The sequence below is a fragment of the Apodemus sylvaticus genome, chromosome 11 (genome assembly GCF_947179515.1).
Source record: "Apodemus sylvaticus chromosome 11, mApoSyl1.1, whole genome shotgun sequence".
Lineage (NCBI taxonomy): Eukaryota > Metazoa > Chordata > Mammalia > Rodentia > Muridae > Apodemus > Apodemus sylvaticus.
Genome location: NC_067482.1, coordinates 62,626,925 through 62,651,224, shown reverse-complemented (window position 1 = coordinate 62,651,224; position 24,300 = coordinate 62,626,925). Strand labels below are relative to the sequence as shown.

At 37.6% G+C, this 24,300-nt stretch overlaps 1 protein-coding gene across 1 annotated transcript in view; it reads left to right on the top strand.

Moving 5' to 3' along the window:
- Slit2 (slit guidance ligand 2) overlaps positions 1–24,300 on the top strand; it is a 323,981-nt gene that overhangs the window by 10,952 nt on the left and 288,729 nt on the right. Inside the window, exon 4 of the mRNA XM_052199289.1 lies at positions 6,591–6,662. Within this exon, the coding sequence (XP_052055249.1) occupies positions 6,591–6,662 (72 nt within the window). The remainder of the gene's footprint in view (positions 1–6,590; positions 6,663–24,300) is intronic.

The following is a 24,300-nucleotide window of genomic DNA, read 5'->3' as shown; positions in this document are numbered from 1 at the left end:
ACATTTAGATCCTTTTAGGATAAAGACTCCATTTGAGCAAACTCTGTATTTCATGTACAAATACATAAAAGATAGATTTCCTCTAAGGTGATTGTGAATTCATCCTCTTGCCCTGAGTAAAATGCTACTCATAAACAACTGGCACTGTGTGGTTGTGAGCAGTGGCATAGAGATTATTGTAGGCTGTAACACATGAGTTCAAGTGTAGAAAATGTTGTAGAACAGGTCTGAAGGATAGCACTATTTATCCTCTGTTCGTCAAGGCTGTAGAGGACCGTTCTTCCCCCTAATCCGGCAAGCTTACATGCAACCTAACACATACATAGTTCTTACTGTAAAGAGAGTCTCACAATACTAGTCTCCGTGGCAAAGAATCCAAGTTTATCTCAAGGGACACTTTTCTGGTATTGTACACCTTGGTTTAAAAATCCCTGTTGGTGTCATATATATTTTACATGCTTTTCTTAAAGAAATACATCCAACATGGGTTAAGCAATTGATAGTTGTTGAATGCCTCCATTCCAGTGCGTTTCTAAGCAATACGGGCAATTTTGAATTGTGTTTGCTGTTTGTAGTCTTCGAAAGTTTTCATGGGAGGGTGCTGCTTTCAAGTTTAGCTAGACATTCACTGCAGTGTGATTTTATGGGCACTGGGGTCACACAGTGGTGAGAAGAGCCACTTGCCACTGTGGCCTATTTTATGAATTCTGAGGCAGCCAAAGCTGTTTATTTTTCCCACATCTGGTTTGAGCTCATCCTTTGTGGCAATGTTTGCTGCATGCTGTTTCCTATATGCTTCTCCTGAACCAAGGAGTTTAGTTTGCACTGTTTCAATGTATTTGTGGAAGCAGTGAATGCCAAACATTTTCCATTTACTTCTGTCTTGCATTGCTTTTGGGTATCTTTCTGCTTGAATTAGGCTGTCCAGAGTGCATTTCACAAGCTTGCCTAGGAAGGGGGCTTTTTTTTCCCCCTCATAGACTTCACATATATTGTCATAGTTTCAAAGCAAGTTACATCTCCTGGGCTGATAGGAAGACATTAGTAATAATGGAATCTTGGGGACAGAGAGACCGACTTGAAGTTATGGGCGTTGGAGTGTCATTTTTTAAAAGGCTTTTATAAAAGTCTTTGCCTCTCCTCTTTATAGCATCCACCCTCGTTGGATTCAGGATTCTGCTCTAGAACAGAAAGTATGCCATTTTATTTTAGATGGTGATGATAATGGTGTTTCTATGGCCTCACTAGCCATTGCTGCTGTGTGGTGCCTTGCAATATCTAGCAACTGCTAGATCACTAATGGCAAGTACTCCGATGTTGTACTGCCGATTGGGATGTCTAGCCACATATAAACTCTCCCTCACCTTATGTCTAGAATTAGTCAGTAAGAGAGACTTCAGAAAACCCTGAATTTCTATACCCCTTGATTACATCACATCATCTTTAAAATCTTTATTCCCCCACTTTTCAAATAGGGATAGTAATCCCAGTAGTGCAGGGATTAATGAGAAAGTGTACACAGTGTCTTGGAGTGCATGGTATACTGTGCTTAAAGAACTGCAGTTATGGATTTTAACACAACTTCTTTTTACAAAAGTTGAATTTAGGGATAGTGTATATTCCTAAAATATGCATTTATTATATTTAGTCAAGTATTTGTTATTTTTACTTTGAGTTTCTTCATGGGATCAGAAGATAGGAAGAACATACAAAGTTTTTCTTAGGTTTTCTTTCAGAGTATTTTATACTTGCTCTTAATATGTTAGAGTACCATTCAATGAAAGCTGTGAGCAGGAAACAGCCTTTTTTATTAAAAAAAAAAAGTGTTGGCTTCCTTAACATAGGGCACAGAGGAGGAAAGCATCATTGATTGTGCTGATGAAAATAATAATAAAGAATCTTCAGCTATATAAGAAAAGCTAAATGTTAAAAAACTGTTGAAAACTTGAATTTTATGTTTGTGGAAAATTGTTTGCTCTACAAGGGTGCAAAGTGGGCAATAGAAATTTCATCTGAAGAATCAAAAGGGACCATAGTTAGTCTTACGATTGATTGATCATGCATGTGTGCTGAGTAGGAGAGCCATGATACATTTAAGGTAACATTTACTGAATTTCGGGCTAGACAGGATGCTGGGGTATATCTGCATTGATTTGTGGATACAAAGCACACCTTTTCCAGTGGATTTTGCAAAACTTTTTAAAGTTTGAATTTTGAATAAGGTGGAAGGTTATCTTGGGGTAAAGTACTAATCGAGCTGACAGGAAAGTTGAGGAAAGTCAGATGCTGTAGCATCCATCAAAGGATAAATCCCTGGAGTAAATGGAAGATAATAGTGTAGAAGCTATGTTGATGTGCGCCATGTAGCATTTCAGCATCCCGTGGTGTTTTCATAGCTCTGAGATAACTTACTCAGCTGACGTCATACTCAGAAGTAGAAGCTGGCTGAGATCTGGGATCTTTAATTATCTTTGGCCTAAGAAAAACTGTCTCAAAGAAATATACCACATGTACCTTTCTCAGCATGAATCACCACCCAGAGAATCCTCAAGTGGCTCTCAGACTTTGTGAGTAGACTACATCCCAGGGTGAGGACACAGAGAGGTGTGATTATACTCTGCCATCTGTCCTTGGACATAGCTGAGCCTTTGAACAGTCTCCCATCAGCCATCCTAAGAACAGCAATTCACTCTTTCCATGTTGAGGAACCAGCACTTTTAAAGGTCGTCTCATTTATATTGGAGTTCACATCATGCCATTTCTTCAAGTAGCTATTGTGTTAGAGATGGGGTTGCTTTTTCCTCAACTTTTTTTTTTTTGAAATTTCTTTGTATTGTAATAGCCTTTAAAACAATTGCAGATTTTTTGTTTATTTTTGTTTTTGTTTTTGTTTTGTTTTGTTTTTCTGAGACAGGGTTTCTCTGTATAGCTCTGACTGTCCTGGAACTCACTCTATAGACCAAGCTGGCCTAGAACTCAGAAATCTGCCTGCCTCTGCCTCCCAAGGGCTAGGATTAAAGGTGTGCCCCACTGCTACCCGGCTACAAGTGCAGATATTTTTTAATGCCTTTTAAGGATTTGATTTCTGGCATTTGCAAGAATCTTTACTTTGAAATATTTCATGGGACTTGAAGGAGTCCGGTGACTTTTTATTAAAACATTTTCTGGCCATTTACCCTTATTACCAATGGAAGAAAAAAAAAGCCAAATACAGACACTTAAAAAAAGCTACATTTTCCATTTTTGCCTCTATATATTATATTTTCCTTAGTGTACCTGCCTTTTTTTGTAATATTATCTTGCCTCATGTTCAAAACATGATTAGTTTAGACAAATTTACTTCCATGAAAAAATAAGGAAATTAAGAATGATCACTTAATATTGAATTATTACTATTATTATTGCTTTTATTATTATATGTGTGCATGTAGATGCATGTATGTGTGTATATATGTGTGTGTGCCTGCCTGCTCAGGTGTACAAGTGGGAGTCACAGACCATCTTTGTGTAGTAGTTTCTTTCCTTCTGCATTTTTCTTTTAAAATGACTTATTTTCATGCATATTGGTGTTTTGCCTGCATGCGTGTCTGTGTGAGAGTGTCTGATCCCCTGGTACTGGAGTTACAGCCAGTTGTGAGTTGCTCTGTGGGTTCTGAGATTGAGTCTGGGTCTTTTGGAAGGACAGTGCTCTTAACCACTGAGCCATCTCTCCAGCCCCTCCTACTTTCGTAAGTGTTCCAGGAATCAAACTTGGGCTGTCAGGCTGATTTCATTTCTGGAGGGGATGTGACAAGCACCTCATCCACTGAGCAGTCTTGCCAGCCTCCCACAGTTAGTGTCTTTTATATATTAAATTGCATTCATTTTCATTTGGGCAGCACAAAGATGTCTAAGAAGGAACAGCAATGGTGATTCTCAATGTATGGGATCACGCCGCCGGGAGCCAAACTTCTAGCTCTACTTTTGGGTTGTGGATTTCTCACCAAACCATATGGAGTGTTACTCATTTGGAATGATGTTGAGTCAAGTGAATGAAGTAATCCATATAGCTTAATTCATGTCAGATATTGTTTGTGATGTGAGTTAACCACTGGGCATGTGAAAAGGCTTACAATTAAGAGAAAGATATTACATGTGTTGTGGCTTAAATAGCTACGTTCACACAATATATGAAGTTTTGCTGTATTAGCAAGAAGGTTAGAAAAAGCTGTTGGTCACTGATATATTGGGGTTTATTTAAACACACTGAGTTCTTTTCTCTTTATATGATGCTGACAATATGCGGTTGCTGGAGAAAGAGAAAGAGAAGTTCTAGGGTACAGAAAACATGTTAGATGGTAGGGAATTGGTCAGCTGGATAGTGACTGGTGGATGATCGAGTATGCCAGGATCAGCAAAGTGGTCCTGATATCAAGTGATTATACTGGCCCCTCACTGAACTATATCAAAATGCAAAGAGAGCACTCGCTTCTCATTCAACACAATTAGAACCTTCTAAATGCCAGAAAAGATTGGGGACTGCGGAATGGGAACAGGAGATTGCTTTGTTACAGTTCAAACCTAGTAAGTGCCAGAGAAAGGGGAAGGAACACAAAGATCGGGTCTTCACATTGGAGGAGTTTACAGCCCAGTGGGAAAGAGACCAGCCCATGAGTCAATATAATACAGTGCTTGGGGGTCACATCAAATGCTCTGGGGACACAGCCAAGGGAGGTATGAAGTTTACAGAGAATAGCTGGAGTTTCAGAGGATGTAAGAAAGCGCCTTGTGGTGGGAAGGGAAAGCTCTCTCTGGACAGCTGCCTTTTGCAGAGTCTCAGTTTGAGGCTGGAAGTAGCATGCCTGCTCAGGCTGAAGAATCAGATCAGCTCTGTTAATCCAGTGCTTGGAATATGATTAAGAAACCCCATGTCTGTCATCCTAGAAATCAGGATGGGCATTTTGTGCATACATTCTCCAGAGAGCTCCCGATGCCTAGGCGGAAAAATCCTTATTGTCACTATTACAAAATGTTATTTTTTGTTTGCATGCTCAAGGATAATATTTTTTAGATGTTTGAAAATAATTTTTGAGATGCTATTGTAACAAAATCAATCACAATTAAGTGATTAGGTTTAAGGTAGAAAATGATGGAGGGTGAAAGTACTTTACCTTGAAAATCATTTCCATGAAAGAAAAAAAATCCCATAGAATAAAAGTTTTGGTTTTACATTGACTTTATTATGTGGTTCATTCATAAAAATTAGTGCATGTATGGGAGCAAATCCACCCTTTCACCACTGACTTTCCTTGTTCCCCTTTATGTACCTTGGAACACATGGTATGAATTTTACTATGTGCAGCTTCCTAAGGTGTTCAGATACTCAAAACTCTGATCACCATTACTACCTTCTGCTCAGGTGATCTACAGCCCACTTATATGCAGACCCAGCTTTCAGATTCTCCTTATTACTATTGCTTGGATACATGGGATTACAAGTGGAGAGTTTCTGAAGGTGGGTTTTTATGCCTTAAGGTATCTTTGAGTAATAATTCACTTACTCTTTGCATTTTTTAGAAAATGCAATCACTTGTCCCATTGCTGCCTGTTGGAGACTGTCTTCTTGAGTCCCGCTGACAAGTCTTTAAGTAAAACAGACCATCACACCGTTAACACTTAACCATGTTTCTGCCTTCCTCAGGGTGATATTGTTCTTCGAGGCCAAGCAACTTGTACACCATTTATGTGTAGCTATTTCCCATGGGCTACTCATCAATATATTTACATTTGAGAGAAGCAGAAGAGTAGGCTGATAGCATTCACTTGATTAAAGGAGTCACATAGAACAGGCAGGGTTGGATTGTGAAGTATATCAGGGATAGTGTTTGCTCACTTTCTCTAATAGGTGTGCACATGCCCAGTGAGTTCAAGAATCAGTCAGGTTTGGTCAGAATTGTAATTACATTCTTACCCAAAGTATCTAAAACATCAGAAAAACAACAAGCATCACAACCTTTGAAACACTGCTTAATGAAACAGAATGTAACTCAATTCAGTGATAGGTCAAGAGCTGTAGATTGAGACTTGGTCTTTTTTATATTTATTCTGATTGAACCTGTGGGGAAAAACATCTTATAGACACTGTTTCTCACCCTGTCCCCAGTTAAATCAATAGGTAATAAAATTGAAAGGTCTATCTACTGATCCTTTGCTGAAAATTTTAGTCCGTTTTGAATATATGAATTCTTTTAAGAAAGTTTGCCTTATTAATATGTCTAACCTCTATTGAAGTTGTGTCTGAGTCAGGAAATCCTAATCCATCATGTGTGTTCTGTTTGTCTGATGTTGTAGGGGCTTTGAGTTAAGACTCTAGGTCCCAGTAATCACCATCACAATGGAAAATTACCCTCAGCAACCATGTAACAAAAGGTGTAACTAACTTTTGGGTCGAAGTGCTTAGATTTTCTTGAATGTTGTTCTATTCTTTCTAGAAATGCAGGATGGAGCATGACACGATGAAAGCAAGGCTCACTGTTAAGTATATTCTGTGTAACCTATGCTCTGTTTTTTTTTTTTTTGTTTTGTTTTGTTTTGTTTTGTTTTCTCCAAAGGCGTTTAAACAGAAATAACCTTCAACTGTTTCCTGAGCTGCTGTTTCTCGGGACCGCGAAGCTCTACCGGCTGTAAGTAGACACACAAGTGCTTGCTGTTGTTTTGCATTGACCTTGTGTTTTATTAAGGGAGTTGTGGCTGTTTTCTTCAGCTTTCCTGGAATCCATGCGTTCGTAGATTCTTTGATTGGAAGGTTGCCCTTTTGCTTTCTGAAAGAAATAAAAGATCTTCAGTGGTTCCAGTGGCTTTGTTTATGCAGCGTTCTGTGGTTCTAGTGTGTGTTATTGCAGTTGCTTTTTTCTTGGTTTTCATAATCGGGTGATACAGAGATTTGCCTAGTGCACAAAGGAAACCTTGAATTTGGAAGGGAAACATTGCTACTGTTCTCCCACATTTAAAAGAAGTTGATAGTGTTTTCTGTAAAGTTGGGGTTCCTTCTGCAACCTCTTTTTTTTAAGCATAGTTTTGGAATTTGAGGAATAGTGTTTATTAGATTGCCCATATTATCTATCCTAAGGCATTTAAAGCTGTACATTCTCTCCTAAGTGCTTCTTTTGAAGCCAGCATTACAAATTCTGCAATGTGAACTGCTAGAAGGCAAGACTTTCACATCAAAATACCTCCTACACTGTTAGGGAAGTTGCTCTTTAAAAAAAAACAAAACACACATTGCAAGTATTAGGTGAAATCGGCTTTTCCTCTCAGGAATGCTTGTTCCCTGACCTAACGTATAATAGGGAAAACACATTTATGAAAGGTTTGAAAATTAGATTTTCTCAGCTGTGTGCATGGTCTTGCATAGACGGCAGATATGCTACAAAGTGTTGGCAAGAATAAATAGCAATGATTATCGATGCTTGTGTATGCTGAGAAATGACGGCTGGGCTAGGTAGGAAGTTGTCTGAAGTGGTCCCACCTGGGTGTCGGAAAGTCCCATATGGAAGTGTTTGTAGAGAAAGTGAACACATTGCTCTTTTCCGAATTCGATTTTGTAGCCAAAGCTTTGTAGCCTACAAGTTCAATATTGTTGTTATCAATTCCAGAAGCATGTATGTGGGGTGTGGGGGTTCTCTCAAACTCACCACTGCTGGAAACAGGATGTCTGCTAGGTCAGTCCTCCTGATACTTCATTTCACAATACAAAGATCATTCCCAGCTGACACCTCACATCTTCTCTTTCCTGACATCGTTTCCCTAAGGAAAGCCAAAATCCCTGGCTACGTTGTTCATGTCTGTGAGTTCGTCTGTTTAATGGGTCCTATTCAAGCATATTTTTAAAAATCAAAGGAAGTAGCAAATCTTAACAAATCATCTCTAAGGGCTATTTTTTTGAGGAAGTAGGATGTAGCTTGCTATAAAATTATGCATGCACGCACACACACACACACATGCACTTCATGTTGTAATAGCCAGATTTGATTTAAATAGTATCCCCTATCTGCTTTAATTGTTAGGGGCTGAAGAAGCTTGTAATAACTGATTTTTGCAGGTAATGTCTGATGACCTTGCTAAACTGTGACTTTTCAAGCAGTGTGCATACAAAAGCAACATACAGTGCCTTTGAAGTTGTTTTTTTAATATGTTCTGCAGAAATGGACTTAAATGGAATGGCTGTTGTCTTTTATCAGTTGTACTATAAAAAAAAAATGTACAAAGTGATCTTAATACTCTCCCAGACAAACAAGAGTGTTTGATGATGTTTTCTCTAGAAGTACTTGGATTGATTTCCCCAGGAGTTTTTGAATGGCTTAATGCATTATGAAAGTCCCCACCAGCAAATTATACAGTTTGTCATTTAGACCTCTTTAACAATATTACATTGTGGAACAAAGAGATATCCCCCTATATTTTAAGATTTTTGTATTTTTCTAAAGCTTCTATATGCTGGAACACATGAGAGCTGTGAGCAGTGGCCTGAAGAGGTGACAGACCCCACAAGGCTGTGACAGTTTTCTAAGTCATTGAAAGCATGTTTAAAAGGGGGGAAAGCGAGTTAAAAATATGCTTGGGATATGTCTATGCGTGTTTGGCTCAAATAATTCCCCCTAGTGAGCGTGCCACCTAATAGTTTTAATTGTTCATCTCTATAGTCCCATTACAGATGTAAATGTTGTATTTCTAAACTTAGCCCTGCATGGCATCATGGTTAGTATGAACGGAGTATCACTCGGATGGTTGACATTTCCTTTCAATAGAAAAATAGAGATGTACTTTTCTTTCCTTCCTTCCCACCATCTCTTCCTCCTTGGTTTCCTCCTTTCCTCCCATGCATACTTCTTCTTTCCTTCCATTCTAGCTTTTATTTATCTCTTCATTTCTTTTTATGCTGTAGGCAAGGCTAACCTAGAACTCGCTAGGCTCATGCTAGCCTTGAACCTCAGCAGTCCTCTCCAGTCAGGCTCCTACATGCTGGGACCACCATCATGGAAATGTGATTGTCTGCCCCTTCAGATCAGATTTCTTTTTGTTTTAAACGGAGGATCCTATGCTTCTCAAGGATTAGATAGAGGTGGATACATTGTTAAAAACATTGTTTCTCTTGGGAGGAAAAGTAATAAAGTATAGATGATTACTTTTTAAATAATACTAAGGCCTTGAAAATTAAACACACAGGGCTAAGAGTCTTTAGTAAGCAGGACAATACCCGTAAGGCTAGCTGCTACAGGAAGGCTAGAATACCTGTGAAGACCAAGGCTATAGGTTCAGTGTTTTTCCCCTTCCTGTGATACCTGTGACTAGTTGCTCACTTGAAGAGAATATTGCAAGAGATAGAAAATGTGTTACAAATCCGCATTCAATAGTACCCTTTGAAACGCTCCTTCAGAAAGGAATCATTGTAAAAGGAGATTGAGTGAGAAAACAGATTTAGGAATTTTGACAAATAAAAAGAAGAGAATATTAGCATAAAGAAAACATTTGACCATTTGTTTCATGTGCATATTAAAATAAATCCATTTTCACCCGACTATCATAGTAGAACCAGGTGGGTGTACAGTGCAAGAAAGCAGCACTTCTAGAGCTTATGTTTCCATCACAAATGATACTAATTAATGTCTATTTTTAACTTATTACACACTTTAATATATTTTTGCTACATATTCTTAGCCAAGAATGTTAACCAGTTTATAAGCTGGTATTTGATTTTAGGGCTGTTTGCTTAGGTGAAAATTATCTTGATAAGTTGGATATCATACATATTACTTTTAGTTTTGTAATGAATAAATCGCCTTCTGACTTTTGACTGAAAATGAGATGCCAGGCAGGCATGCATTTTGCAGACTCTAAATGCAATCTCAAAGAAAAAGAGGGTACACTGTATATGAATTATGATTTGACACGGCTGATTGCAGCTAGCGGCCAAATTTGGTTTCCCTTTGCTGCCTGCTCCAATTTCTCTTTGGTAGGGCCGAGAGAGCACTGCATGCTCAGGTCAAGATGTTTGCTCAGAAATCGTAGTATGCTCACAGCTGTGTTGGCTGGAGCAGAAGACTAGTTTAAATAGCATTACCCTTTATCCAGTCCATTAACAGAACTCTGTAAAATAATCCCAACTCTGTGTAAACTACAGGACAGTGTAATAAAATTACAAGCACTTGTTGACAGACAGAAAGTGTAAGTAAAGAGTAAGCACAGGATGATAGGGTGCACGTTACAAGAGACAGCACACAGTTTTCCTGACTTCTACAGGGAGATTCCTTCCTCCCTTTGCTACTCCTCTGATCCTGAGGTTTTGCATTTTTATGATCCACCTAAGAGAGGAGGGAAATTTTTTTTCAGGGCAATCTGGAGCTAGTTAACTGAAGCAGACTGTGGTGAATTTTGAAGAGGTTGGCCACTTATGGCCTGAACCCAATGGCCAGCATACGCAAATCTTCCAGATAAGCTGGGCCTCCGAGGCAGTTTCCAAGTGTGTGGTGCACCATTTCCCATCTGAGCTTGCAGCTGCTTATCCAGGCACATTAGAGAGGAATTTCATTGATGGTACCATGGATAAGCATCTGGTTGTAAATGTTTGTTTTGTGGTTTTCAGTTGATGTCTTTGAGTATTATTCTATTTACCCAGACGTCTAACCTAAGTTTGTATATCTGAGGCACTTTACAGAAATTCATCTTAATCTAGTATCTTTCCAAATCCAGAAAAAACAAGAAATTAAAATTTATCTACCTATGTCCCCATGGCACACTTTATTGCATTATTTTTTTTAATACAAGTTAGTTTTATTTGCTGTTCTGACATGGAAATTATTTCTTAAGGAGTTTGAGAACCACCAAACTTCCTGACTGTATGAATATTAAAGTCAAATGCCTCTTTTAGGGGTTAAGTAATTCTTACTGGAGATGAATAGATTTTTAAGTGCTTAAATTTGTTCGTGTTGTTGAAACTCTTGTCTCAAATGTCCTCAGACTGTTAAAATACTTTCTGATATCTGTAGTCAAGGGAAACCTTTTAGAAAGGAAACTTCAGGGTTTTTTATACTTGTTGTTTTATAAAGTCAACAATTTAATTTCTCTAAACTGAACTGTCTTATTTCATATTTCCTCCCTTCCAATGCAAAAGTCTTCATTGCTTTTGGTAGTTTAGAGCAAAGTATATGCTCTTGTAAATAGGTCTTTTAAATTCAGATAACTAAAACCATGTTTATATTTGTGAATTATAATGTAAGTTTTATTTTATAATTGTGCTTATCAATACTTTCCACACATATATTATACAAAAATTTAATATCCCACAGGGTCTAGTGTGAGACTTGACCCTTGTAAGGTGTCAATAACTGATGTGTTGAATTAAACCTCTGTTGGGTTCCGGGTTTGCAAAATGAATGAGCAAGTGATCACTCTGGGAAGACATTATGAATTATGAAGAACCAAATTTAATTTATGAGATAACTTGACTAATTAAATGTTTGTTCTCTTGAGTTTTCTAAACATTGAATGGTTTCAGTAGATACCTGAAGATCAAAACAAGACCTGTTTATTTCTTTTAAAGCTAAATACACCTTAGTTTGAGGCAAAGGTATACTTGTTTTGGGATATCAAGAGAGTCTCATTAGGATTCTTGTAGTCAAGTAGAAAAGCAGAAAACGGCAGTGGAGCCATGTAAAAATTCCTCTTGAATTAATTTCTGCCCGCTCTGATTAAAGTGTGCGCCACTGGAGGTGCCGGAGCCGTACTCGCCGGCTTCATTTTACTCTTGGCCTGTTTGCCCCCTGCCACAATAAATCCCACTTTAGCTGCACAGGAATTGCAGGTTACAGTTGCTACGGTTACCGTTGTCCTGACTGGCATCATTACTCTTGGAGGGAGCCTTGGTGAAGGCTACAGCCTCAGGTGTTGAGGGCAAAAGTTCTGCAGGAAGAGGCCTGTCTGCCCTGTAATCCATGTGGGGAAACATTGCCTGTGTGTTACAGGTTGAAACTTTGGTGAGGGATCCAACTGATTACATATGTTTGAAAACAAAGAGCCTGGAGGACAGAAAGCATAGAAGTGTTAGGTTCCAGTGATTAAAAGACCAGCCCTTTATTTCTTCTCAAGTAACAAATTTAGTTGTTTTTAAATATGACCTGAGAGGCTCTGGTTTTGCCACTTAAAAATAGATATAGACAAGAATTTAAGTTTAAAAAGCTATCATTGTGTAGTTCTAATATTTATCTAAATAATGCAAGATTTACTAATCAATTACTCTGTTTACTTACTGAATTATTGAAATGTAATCTCAATATGTCGTGTAGGCTGGCCTGGAACTCACTATGCAGACAATACTGTCCAGGCGCTATGGTGTTCTTCCTGCCTCAGTCTCTCAGATGCTATAGTGACTAACAGGAGTATGCCACTATGTCACCATTCCAGGTATCAAAGGTTAATTTTTAAATGTCTGTAAAAAGGAAGTGACATGAAGATTCTTGTACATACTTCACAGTAACCGTTGTCATCTGCTGGGAAAACGATGCTATACAAATCATTCAACAGGGACATTTCTGATTTGTCTATAATCAATATATTACATAAGGGTTATAGGTCAAAAATTGAATAGAATTAAAGTTTGCAATTAAAACTTCTCTCAGCTTGGTGGTGATATATATATTAGAAAAATAGCTAATGGCTTTGTTGGTGGTGATGGACAAATCTCTGTGGCACCTACCAAGTGAACTCTGAGTGTGAAATCTACAACAGAGGGCTTAGCTTTGGAAAGCCTACAGCTAGGAGGTTGTTTGAAATTGTCTTACAAAATGTTTGCTTTGCCAGTGCAAAGTTCTCTCATCGCTGCACCGCTTGCCTCTGCAAGCATGGTATTCTGCATTGGGTTTGGAGAACACTGTAACATGAAAAGAATTATTGTCATGACATGACATAGTGACATAGACCAGTGCATGCAAGGTGGTATTTGGGCCTCTGCTTTTACTAACATGTAAATTAAAACCTAGTATTAAACCAAGTATCATTGCTACTTGTGAGGTTTTCTGAAGCATGCATTCAAATATGTGGCTGATAAGTTAAAAAAAATCATCACGTTTACATATTTAGGTAACTTTTAATGTCTTGATTATAATCATTAAATATCATATCAATCTTGAGATTGTGATTGGAAAACTAGACTCCACACAAATTTTATTCCTAGGTATACATGCTGATGGCGATTAAGCTATACTAAAGTAGTTTGAATGTATGTACATCTTCACATTGTATTTTAAATCATCGAAATCAACTAGATCTTCCTTAGGAAGATGGCAGTTTGAAGTCCTATATAGATTACATTGAATATTTGATATTCGTTTATCTCTGGAAACCTCTGGAGTAATTTTCCTACCTGTGAAATTAAAAGAACCATGTTATCTACTTTCTAGGGGATATCACAAGTTCTTTTCAGATCCCATATTCAAAGGCACATTGTCAGCTTTCAAGTAGAGTAGAAATTCTGTTTATAGTGTTATTGAAGTCTCATTGCAAACACAATGAAGATAAGAATCACCAGATGGCCCTGTAGTTTTCCCCCAGTCAGCCAGGTCCATGATGCTATCGCTTCGCTTTGTATTCTGTCCCAGTTCAATAACTGGTAATTCTTCAGAGCCACCTGAATCATTCTTGCATCACGAATTGACATAAAATGTACACCTGTACCATCGTATTTCTTTCAGCTACAGAAGTTGTATTATAGCCAGAGTATTCTTAATGAGTTCTCATCTTCCTTCTTCTAGTTGATGACTAATGTTGTTTTAGACTTCATATGTAAGATGGATAAGGGTCGGAACAAACTTGCTAGTGTATATTTAAATTATTGTTTTAATGCCATGTCTTCTCGAAGGAGACAGAGAAGGGAACATAGATGCTGAATAAAATCTTTCAAAAATATCAGCAAATATTCTGAGGCTGTGCTGGAGACTCACACCAGTTCCTTGGTTCAGTGCCACTTTTAGTACTAGTGAAAATGTCTATCTTAATTAAAACAATGCGATATTCTATTCACATGTCCTTTTTTCATAAAGTTATGAGAATAAAGTCTGTGGCATTGCTCTCTGTATTTTAAAGTGCAAGTGTGATTTTAGATACATTTTCAAAAATGCTTGTTTTGGTAAAGAAATATTTAAAACACAAACTACCTAGTGCCTTGAATTTAGGCACATTTAATTTATAATTAAATGAACTGGAGTTAGAAGATATTTGTGCTTGTCTCTGCTTTTGACTTACGGCTGATATTGTCAGAGCACACATGCTGCAGGCAGGGGAATGCTGTATCTGTGGCCTCAAGTCAGCTTGTAACCGGATTAGTTACTCACCAGTTTCTTTAAAAAAAAAAAAAAACAAACTTGCATTCCTCTTTATATTTTCTTGTTTATATTTTCTTTTTTGAAATTTGATATATTCTTTATTTGCATTTCAAATGATTTCCATTTTCCTGGATCCCCCCTCCCCGAAAGTCCCATAAGCCCTCTTTCCTTCCCCTTTTCCCCAATCAACCCCTTTCTGCTTCCCTGTCCTGTTATTCCCCTGCACTGCTGCTTGAAGTATTTTGAGAAATACTTCCAATTTAGGAAATCTTTGGCTGGATGATAAAAAAGATGAGTATCAGAAAAGGAAATGATAAGACAAGAAAAGGAAAAAAGGGAGATGGAGGGAAGAAGGAAGAGGGGAGGGAGGGAGGGAGAGAGAGAAAGAGAAAGAGAGAAAGAGAGAAAGGAAGTAAGGAAGAAATAAAGAGAGTGAGGGACAGAGGGAGGGAGGGACAGAGGGACAGAGGAAGGGAGGAAGGAAGGAAAGGAGGGAGGGAGGGAGGAAGAAAGGAAGGGAGGAAGGAAGGGAGGAAGGGAGGGAGGGAGGGTGAGCTTGCTATCAGCATCATTCACACATCCACACCTGGACATCACATTATGGTGTAAATGTTATTAGGAGAATATCTTTGCTTCTTGAAGTGAACATTTATAGCTGGGTTAGCAACTTATTTTAAGTCTTTAAGGAATTCAAAAGAAAGAAGAAGTAAGTAAGTCCAGTAAAAGAATGGAGGAAAGATAGCCTTGACCCGATCATGATAGGCCTTCCTCTTCAAGTGAAAGATTAAAGCTTGCCGTGAACAGCCTGAAGCAGCAAGGAGAAAGGTTGATAGCTGCCCCTCCAACCCTTCCAACTGACTGAGAGAGAAAAAAGCCTAATTTAGAGTTCTGTTTGTTCTGTGTCTTAAAGAACCAGGATTCTCGTCTAGGACCCGAGGAATGCTCCAGAGGAAAAGAATCCAAGGATAAAAGTCGCTGCAAGCCAACAATTGCTCTTAATCCTCACAAAATGCTGGAGAAATTAAATTTATTCTTTATTGCTCACACTGTTACCTAGGTCACTAGGCGATGGGAAAATTGGCCTGGGAGTCGAGTAGGAGCAAGCTTTGTTTTGTGTCTACATGCTTAACCTTAGACACGACAAGGCATCGTAGAGTGTGGTGGGAACTAAGTTCAGAGCGTTTACACCAAGACTTTTATGACCCTGCATTTATAACAAACTGTGTTGTCAGGAGATGAACACGTTGTATGTACATTGCCGTGTTAAATGATCATTTAATTAACACCTAAGGGGGAAAAACCTTGTGAAATTCTTAGCAGTTTTCACTGTTGGTTTCCTGGGAGGTTTTAATATCCGAGTACCATTGAAATTTCTTTTTTGACATTGAGACACAATAGAGATGATAAACTTTTTAAGGAAGACAAACAGCTTAATCTTGACCCCCTTTTTATTCTGTAATAATAACTGAAATTTAGTTTTCGGTCTGATATGCTTATTTAAAAAGGTTTATAGACTAATCATTTAAAACACATCTTAATTAAGCACTGTATAAAGATTTATAAATTCATAAATGTCTAAATATCTCAACCTTATTTAAGCTACATTCTAAACATTTAGTTACAAAATAATACAAAATACCATTATTTATAAATATGTAAACTTATTTAAATTACTTTCTAAAAGTTTGATTGCAAAGAAATCAAATTTACTAATCCATCTCAATTAGATAAATAAATTTGGGGTGCTACTTTTAAATATTTTTCTTTTAAGCCATTGTATTTGTATTGTTTTATAAAGTGTGACTCAAAGTAGGATCTTAGAGACTAGGAAATTGTATGGAATAAAAAAAGCACATTATATTTTTTTCCAGTTACTTTAGAGACAGATACTGCTTTGATCAAAGTTATATATAGACAGCGGAACAGAATAATGCCATTAACCTGAAAGTTCTAAATTACTTCATTAAAATATCGAGCGCTCTCAAATATCTTAATTATTTCTTGATCTTTTTCTGAGACAAGTAACTAAAAAGGAATGGTCTTCTACACTATAGTAAGATGGAAAATACAAAATGTACTGTCAAGAGCTTCTGAAAGCTTACTGACACTTTAAAGCTACACTTAAAAATGTATATTATCTCCTCTCAATATATCTAGGTATGAATATTTATTTTGTACATGTGAAACTTTGTAGATACTAGATTATGTACCGGTAAAGTAGAATATTTTTTACATTTTCTAGGAATTTCTGGCAACTATATACTGTTATAATAAAGTTCTTTTCATGTTAAAATTTTATTTATTTATTTATTACTGTTGCCTGCCTGGGTGTGTGTCTGTCTGTACATGCATGTACACATACTCACTTGCTAAAGCCTGTATGCGGAGCTTATGAGAAAGCGTTCAGAGTTGGTTGTTCCTTCTACTTCATGAGGCTGCTGTTCTAAGTACTCCTCCTGGCTTGTAGGCGATGAGCTTTGTGGACCCCCATCGTGTCTGTCTTCCATTTCTCTGCCTTGAGAGTCCAGGGGTTCCAAATGTGAGCTACTGCATCAGGCTTCCATCACATTCCGAGGATTGAACTCAGGTTCTTAGGGTCACGTGGAAAGCACTAGGACTTAACGAGCCACCTTACTGACCGCAATGAGGTTTTTCTAGACATACTTTTAATTCTTGCTGAAAAAAAAAAGTTCATCCCTGTCTACACACTTTTTGTTTATTTGTTTGTTGTTTTTTGCTTTTTTTTTTTTTAAATCCCAAGCTGGCTTGGAACTCTTCTTGTTACAGTGGAGAGGATGCTTTTGAACTTCTGATGCCTGGCTTCTACTGCTTCTACTGCTGGAATTCCATCTAGTTATGTGGTGCTGGGGAAGTAAGCCTCAGGCATGAGGGTCAAGGGCTTTAACAGCTGAGGGCCTTCCTCAGTTGCTTGTCCTGCTTTATTTTCAAACTAAATATCTAGAAGTAACCTAGTTTGCACATTATTCACTGTAGAAGACCATAAGAATGGAATGCTGTAAAAATCTCTTAGTGACCCGACTTTGACTAGAGATAAAGTCTTATTTTTAAATTCCCTGTTGGGCATTATTTAATTTGAGGTTTTGGGAATTTTTGTTTTTGGTTTTTTTTTTTTCTATCAAGAGTCATTGTTTCTGAATTTCTTTTAACACTTTGATTTCTTTATTTCCCAGTATAATTTATTTTCTAAAATTTTATCCATAAAAGCTAACAATTAGGAAACTGTTTAAACATTTTCTTCTTCGGTATAAGAATCTACCTTTTGGTTGACATAGCTAAAATAGCAAAAGCATGCAGGTGGAATGAAGACCCTGGTTATTAACATAGTGGATATCTAGGAAATACTAAAGAGCAAAGGCATTTATTCTGTCATCTGTAATTCCAAAATGGCCGAGTATCGGCCTGGGGAATAATGAGGCCCATATTAAGAAGTAAATGTACAGAGAGTGAGAAAAATAGGCAAAGAAATAGCTTGTGGAGCTGCAACAACTTTAATTTTGCTAGACAAATAACTGTTGCTTTAATTTATGTTAACTTTATCTAAAGTTAACATAAATCTACTAAAGTCATAGTTAAAATTCTAGATATTAGCTATTTTGAAGCTCTTTTAGATGTAAAAATGGAAAGATTCTCATTTTTCCTTTAAGGTAATCTCTGTGCGTTCAAAAATAGAAATAATTATTTGTATACACAACTATAGTATAAGGTGTGTGTGTATATATATATATATATATATATATATATATATATATATATATATACTATAGTGTACTATATATCAATTACTTGACATGCGCTCCTTGTATTGGGGTCAGGAGACAGATCCGAGCATGCTCCATGCTATCTCTGGCAGTGGTTATTTTAGTTAGCATTAACTTCCATGCTGTATCAATCAGTTTTTTTGGAACTAAAGTCTTTGAAGCTTTACGGATTTTGAGTTTTCCATCATTTCTTATCATTATCCTGGCTGCAAGCTGCATCTCACATATGCAAATATGATGCTGCTGCTTAGAAATTCCCAGCACATTTTTGAGCTCTTACCTTGCTTCTAACGCGGAAGAACATTTATCTGTCCTCTTCCACTTCATCAACCTGACGCCGTTTCCAATATAAAGCTACCTCTTCCACCTCTTATTTTAGCAGTTATGGGTGCAGAATCTTTACTCCAGTTTCTGGTTTCAGGTAACTTAATGTGCAATTTTAGGAATGTTATTCAGTTACCTGCCCTAAGCTTCAAGTTTATGTATAAAGCATGGATGTATTTAGAGTGTGTGTGCTATTTTGTGTGAAATAGATTCTTCAGTAAGGACACACTGTAATATGCTTGGAAAATAGCAAATGCCCTGGCGTTATTCCATGTTGCTTTCTGTTTGGTGAAATATGCTCTCAAAAATTATCTACTTGTGTACTATGTGTTAGCTTTGAAAAGAATCTTCTCAGGCCTTTTTCATTGTTTCATGTGCAACCTGGAGTCTAATACAGGTAGATTGATAAATACTTTCCAACAGATAATGGACTGAAGGAAAAGACCATCAATGTATGTTGAGTTTGTAAAGAAATAGGCTATGTGACAAGAATGTTTCAAGAGAAATCAAATTGCTTCTGCTAGCTTCATTCTTGGAACTCCTCACTGAGGACAGACGCTGAGAAAAGTCTCCTGCATCTTCTGAAAGTATCTTGTTTTGCTTGTCTAGTCTAGTAGGGTCCAACTATCCATTTATCTTCTATCTATCTATCTATCTATCTATCCATCATCCATCGATCTATCTATCTATCTATCTATCTATCTATCTATCTATCTATCTACCTATCTGTCTATCTATCTATCTATCTATCTATCTATCTATCTATCTATCTATCTATCTATCTATCTATCTATTTGTAACTGGATTTTATGGTTCTAGAGAGAAATCTGTATCTACCTGCATGACAGTACAATGTCAGAAGGTTGGACACATTTGAATAAAGACTCCAGTCTCTAGTAGGTGTTCATAAAATTGGGGGGGGGGGAGGGAAGAGATTGTATTTTATCTAAGATTTTTGATAGTTCTTTTCTCAAACATTTAATAAAGACTCTTTACAGCACTTTCAAGAATTATGCCAGTGGAATTATTTATGACAATAAGATGGAAATTAGATGATTGGGTTTTAAACTGGAATTATGAATATTTTTGAGACAGCTCTCTCTTCTTTTAGTATTTTAAAAAATAAGGCAGATTTCTTTTGTTAAATGCAGCCTGTTTTCATTCTGCACACTTTATTTTGTTGCTGAATGGGTATCATTTAAAGACTTAGATTAATAAAGGTACACAAAGGAGATTTGTTAGTTTTGTGCTATTACCTGTCTATCTTGATACTTGATGATCCTTCATTATGGGGTGAGTGGTTAGAGTTGAAACTGTCAATAACCACCTCCCTCTCAGACCCTGCTAATGGTAGTGTGAAGAGATGGAATACAATTCAGACAAAGCAAACCAAGAGAGAATAATGCACACACTTGATGAAGGCTTGCAAGCTCATATTTGTGTTATGATCTATTCAGTCACAGACTCGAGAACAGGAGCCATGGTTCTTTGTCATTCTGTACTGGGAAAGCATTGCACACCTAGACAATTAATAATCCTGACCTTTTGAGGAGCACAAGATGTATGGAACCTGCATACCTGACAGCAATTTTCCGTCCAGACATCTGGGATCTGTTCTTGGAGAGGAGCAGCTCTCTTTCTCTGTCTGTTTCTGTCTCTCTCTGTCTCTCTGTCTCTCTCTCTCTCTCTGTCTCTCTCTCTCTCTGTCTCTCTCTGTCTCTCTCTGTCTCTCTGTCTCTCTGTCTCTCTCTCTCTCTCTCTCTCTCTCTCTCTCTCTCTCTCTCTCTCTCTGTCTGTCTCTATCTCTCTCTCTCAGATGGTATGGTCTTCATTTTCTTTCTTTCCAGGATTGAATTCCACAGCTTGTTTACAACCAAGGTGTTAATTAGGTGCTACAAGTGACCACCTGGACTCTCCTTTCATTTCCCAGGAACATGGGGGCAGTGATAAAGCTCTACAGTTGCATTTGATAAATGTAAATAACTTTCCCCTCTTCCCACCAACCATGCAATCCTTTGTAATGGAGTTGATGTGAGGGATTGTTACAGCAAAATATGTGTTTGGAATAGGGAAACTTAATGCACAAGTAGCGATACTAATTATGTTAAAAAATATATCACAAAGGCTATAGGTCAAACTAAAAAGTTTTATTTAAGGAGATCAGAAAAGAATTCTTCCTTCATCTTGTCAGTGACACAGTGGTTTTGTCACTTTTGCCACTGTTGTTATTCTTGTTGTCATGAATTAGCAGATAGCATTGCTACTCTGTGAGCGAAAGGATACTTAGGCAAATTTCAGGGAAGCATGCCCACTAAATCTTACAAAGGATTCCAAAGTAACCATAAATAAGATGAGTTTTTCAGCTGGACAGATCTGTCCTTCTCCCTATTTAAAAGCCATCACCATAATTTCAAAATAAATATGAATCATCAGAAGGGTAGCATCCAGATATGACTTGACTTTTTCTAAATAAACTGAGTTGAAGAACAGTACTAAAATGTAGGCAGATACAGTTTGAGTTTGAAGCCATTGTTCACAAATTAATATTATGCACAAAGTCATCCTTGAGACATCTATTATAGGATGCTTCCGTTGTACTTTTACAAGAACAACTGTCTTTAGCTTTCTTATCTATATGTCCTTTCCCTGGCTCTCATGCTCACAATATTCTAACACCTTGCATTTTTTGGTACACTTATTTTATGTCACATAATATGATAAAGAAGTGATTCCTAAGTGTGTTCTTGAAGATCCAAGGAATCACTTCTGTGATTCTGTGAATTCAGTTCTGTAAATATTCTGTGGTCCAGTGAATTGGGAAATGATAAAATCACATCTCTTGTTAGACTAGCGTGTGCATTTGTATATTAGTCTCAAAGGTCTATGAACAAAGATACCTGTTTAGCTTTTAAGAAAATTACTTCCCAGTGTTATTTCACTGGATGGCCCCTTTCCTTCTCCGCTTGCCCTGTTTATTCCAGTTAACCCAAATAACAGAAACTGTCACTTACTCTATCAAGGATTAATTACACTTCAGTAATTTTGATAGCCATGGCAAGGTGGATGACTTTGAACAGTTTTATTCTGACCTGTTAAATCTATCTTACTTTCTTACAGAACATAACATTCTGAGGTCTGTGGTGAAAGAGACAAATATAGATCTTTATGTAACAATTTCACTAACATAGGAACAATATTTTGTGTGTGTGTGTGTGTGTGTGTGTGTGTGTGTGTGTGTGTGTGTGTGTGAATGCATGGACATCTCCATAGAATATTAGGTATTGGTCCTCACCTTCAATCATGGGATGATTCACAGTCTCCCATGTCTGCTGCAGAGATCAATTAATGCTAACTGTAATCCATAGATCACATGGCTTTGGCTTAAGAAAAAGTCCCTGAGTTTAACAATAATGTTAAAATCAGGTGTTATTGTTTTGCTTTTGCTTTTGGCTAAGTTTTCCTCCTCTCTCTACTCCTTCCTTGGTGTTAGAATGAAAATCCTAGCAATGTAGACACAAACCACTTGCTACTCACTCTAGCCTTCTTCCTAGCTACAGTCTGGGGCAATTCTTTATTCTGCTGGAGCTTTTGTGGTTTCACCCCTGATCCTTGGATGTGAAAACCCCCCACTGGCTTTGTTATTTACCAGTTACTATTTCATTTCCCACCAGCATGACTGCTGCTACTCAGTAGGAGTCACTATAACTCTGGCCCTCCTCCTTTCTGTTCCTATATCCTTCCGAATAACAGATATAGTTGACATGGTCAATCCACAAATGTATATAGCCCAGGGAATTAATATTGTGTTGCTTTGACTAATTCTGGCACATTATAGACATGGCTTCACTGTGGTAGGAGGGATATTGGTTAACAGCAAAATGCTTTGCATAGGTTGAACAGTCTTTGAAGACTTGGGCATATTCTTCTCTTGTATTTGCCATTATCACCAGGAGTTGACCTTTAAGTGTTTATAAGCTCGGAGTAAAGGGAGGGAGAGAACACAGTAATCCACAGAATCATTTTATGATAAACACACCATAGAGAGCACCGGAGCCTTTATTTTTTTCTCACTTGCTTTTTATTATTTGTCTTAAATTTGAAGTTATAATATAATTACATCCTTTGTGTTTTCCCTTTCTTCATCCCCATTCTCCCATGTACTGCTCTTTGCTCTCTTTCATAATCATATCTGTTATTAAATTCATTGTTATTGCATGCATGTGTGTATGCACCTAGACATATAGATATTCTTAAATACAACTTGCTCAGTCTGAATTGTGTATGTGTGTGTATGTGTGTGTGTGTATTTTCAGGATTGACCATTTGCTATTGGATAGCCAACTGCTGTGCTCTTTCCTAAGGAAGACAATTTCTCCCACTCTAAGTACTGAGTTATCTGTAGTTCTAGGATAGGGTTGAGGCCTCATGGGATTTTTCCTGTTCACTTTAACATATCTATTGTTTTCAGCTCATAATTAGGCAGTCATGTTGGTGAGATATTGTGGCTTTAACTTGTAACTTTCATAGAAAATGCAGGTTTTTAAATTAAAAGAATAGCAATCAAGAAATTGTTCACTGGACTTACACAACCCTGGCAGCGCCCCCCCCCCCATTTATTCCTTGATATGCAACAGTATCATGTGGATGAAGACCTGAAAAGAGTGATGATGTGTACCATTGATACCATTCGGACTTCGGCTATTTCTAACATTTTGCTGTTGTGTATGGTTGCTTGACTTACTAAAGTTGCAAATAAAACTCTTTTTTCTCTCATATTTACTTTAACATGACTAGAAAAGAGGAAAATTACTGCCATGGAAGGAGGACCGGAAGTGGATGCGCTCATCCCACTGTTTCGCGATCCTCTTGGTTTGCTTAGGATAACGGTGTTATCTAGTGTGCTTCCATGTTCTTTCATTCTACTCCACGCACTGTGATGCTTTCTATCAGACATTTGTGTTTGGTTACTCTATAAGATCCAACATATTTTTTCCTCTCCTCTTAAACTGTATTCTCTGTGCAAGGTGGCAAGGACAATTCACAGTGCTTGCACAAACTAAATAATTTTCTATCTTAGCAAATCCAGCCACACAGAAACAACAATTCATGGCAGTTCTGCAGGGGCACATGGACCATGTCTCGGAGGGCAAGAGGGTGGGAGTGAGGCATGATGGGACTTGTTGTCCTAGGAAAATGGTAAGTGCATTCACTGTGGCATATATAGATTAGTAGCTTGCGTGCGCGCGCGCGCGCACACACACACACACACACACACACACACACACACAAACCACATGAAAAAGAGAGAGATAACAGGGACACTTGATCTTCTGTATATTGACTTGCATCTTAGGAATTAGGTTTCATTTTATTTATAACAAACACAATCATCTTTTGTTTGGTCCCTTTGTTGGAACATTGTGTTGAGTAAACAACTCCAGCATAGAACATAACAAACCCAAATGTGTTTTCCACTGCAAGACTTATGTTGGGGGCCTGATCCTAATCTAAGGCTACATATTTACAGTGATGGTTAAAATTTTCTCCTGTGCTTCTAGTAGTTTAATAGGACAATTGTCTTATCATAGTAAGTTTGGCCCTCATCTCTCTCTCTCTCCCTTCCTAGTATTCAAGATGCTGATGGCAGTTTCTAACTGTTACTCATTTTTGTGATTCTCAGAGTGGTTGTCAGTTATCATAGGAGCAGTCACAAAGAAGAAACTACATACATTTGTAAAAAGTGAACAAATATATTTGGTGTGTGTGTGTGTGTGTGTGTGAATACATGCTTGTCTGGGTATACTATGCATGCATTACCCACAAGGGCTAGAATCCAGGATCCC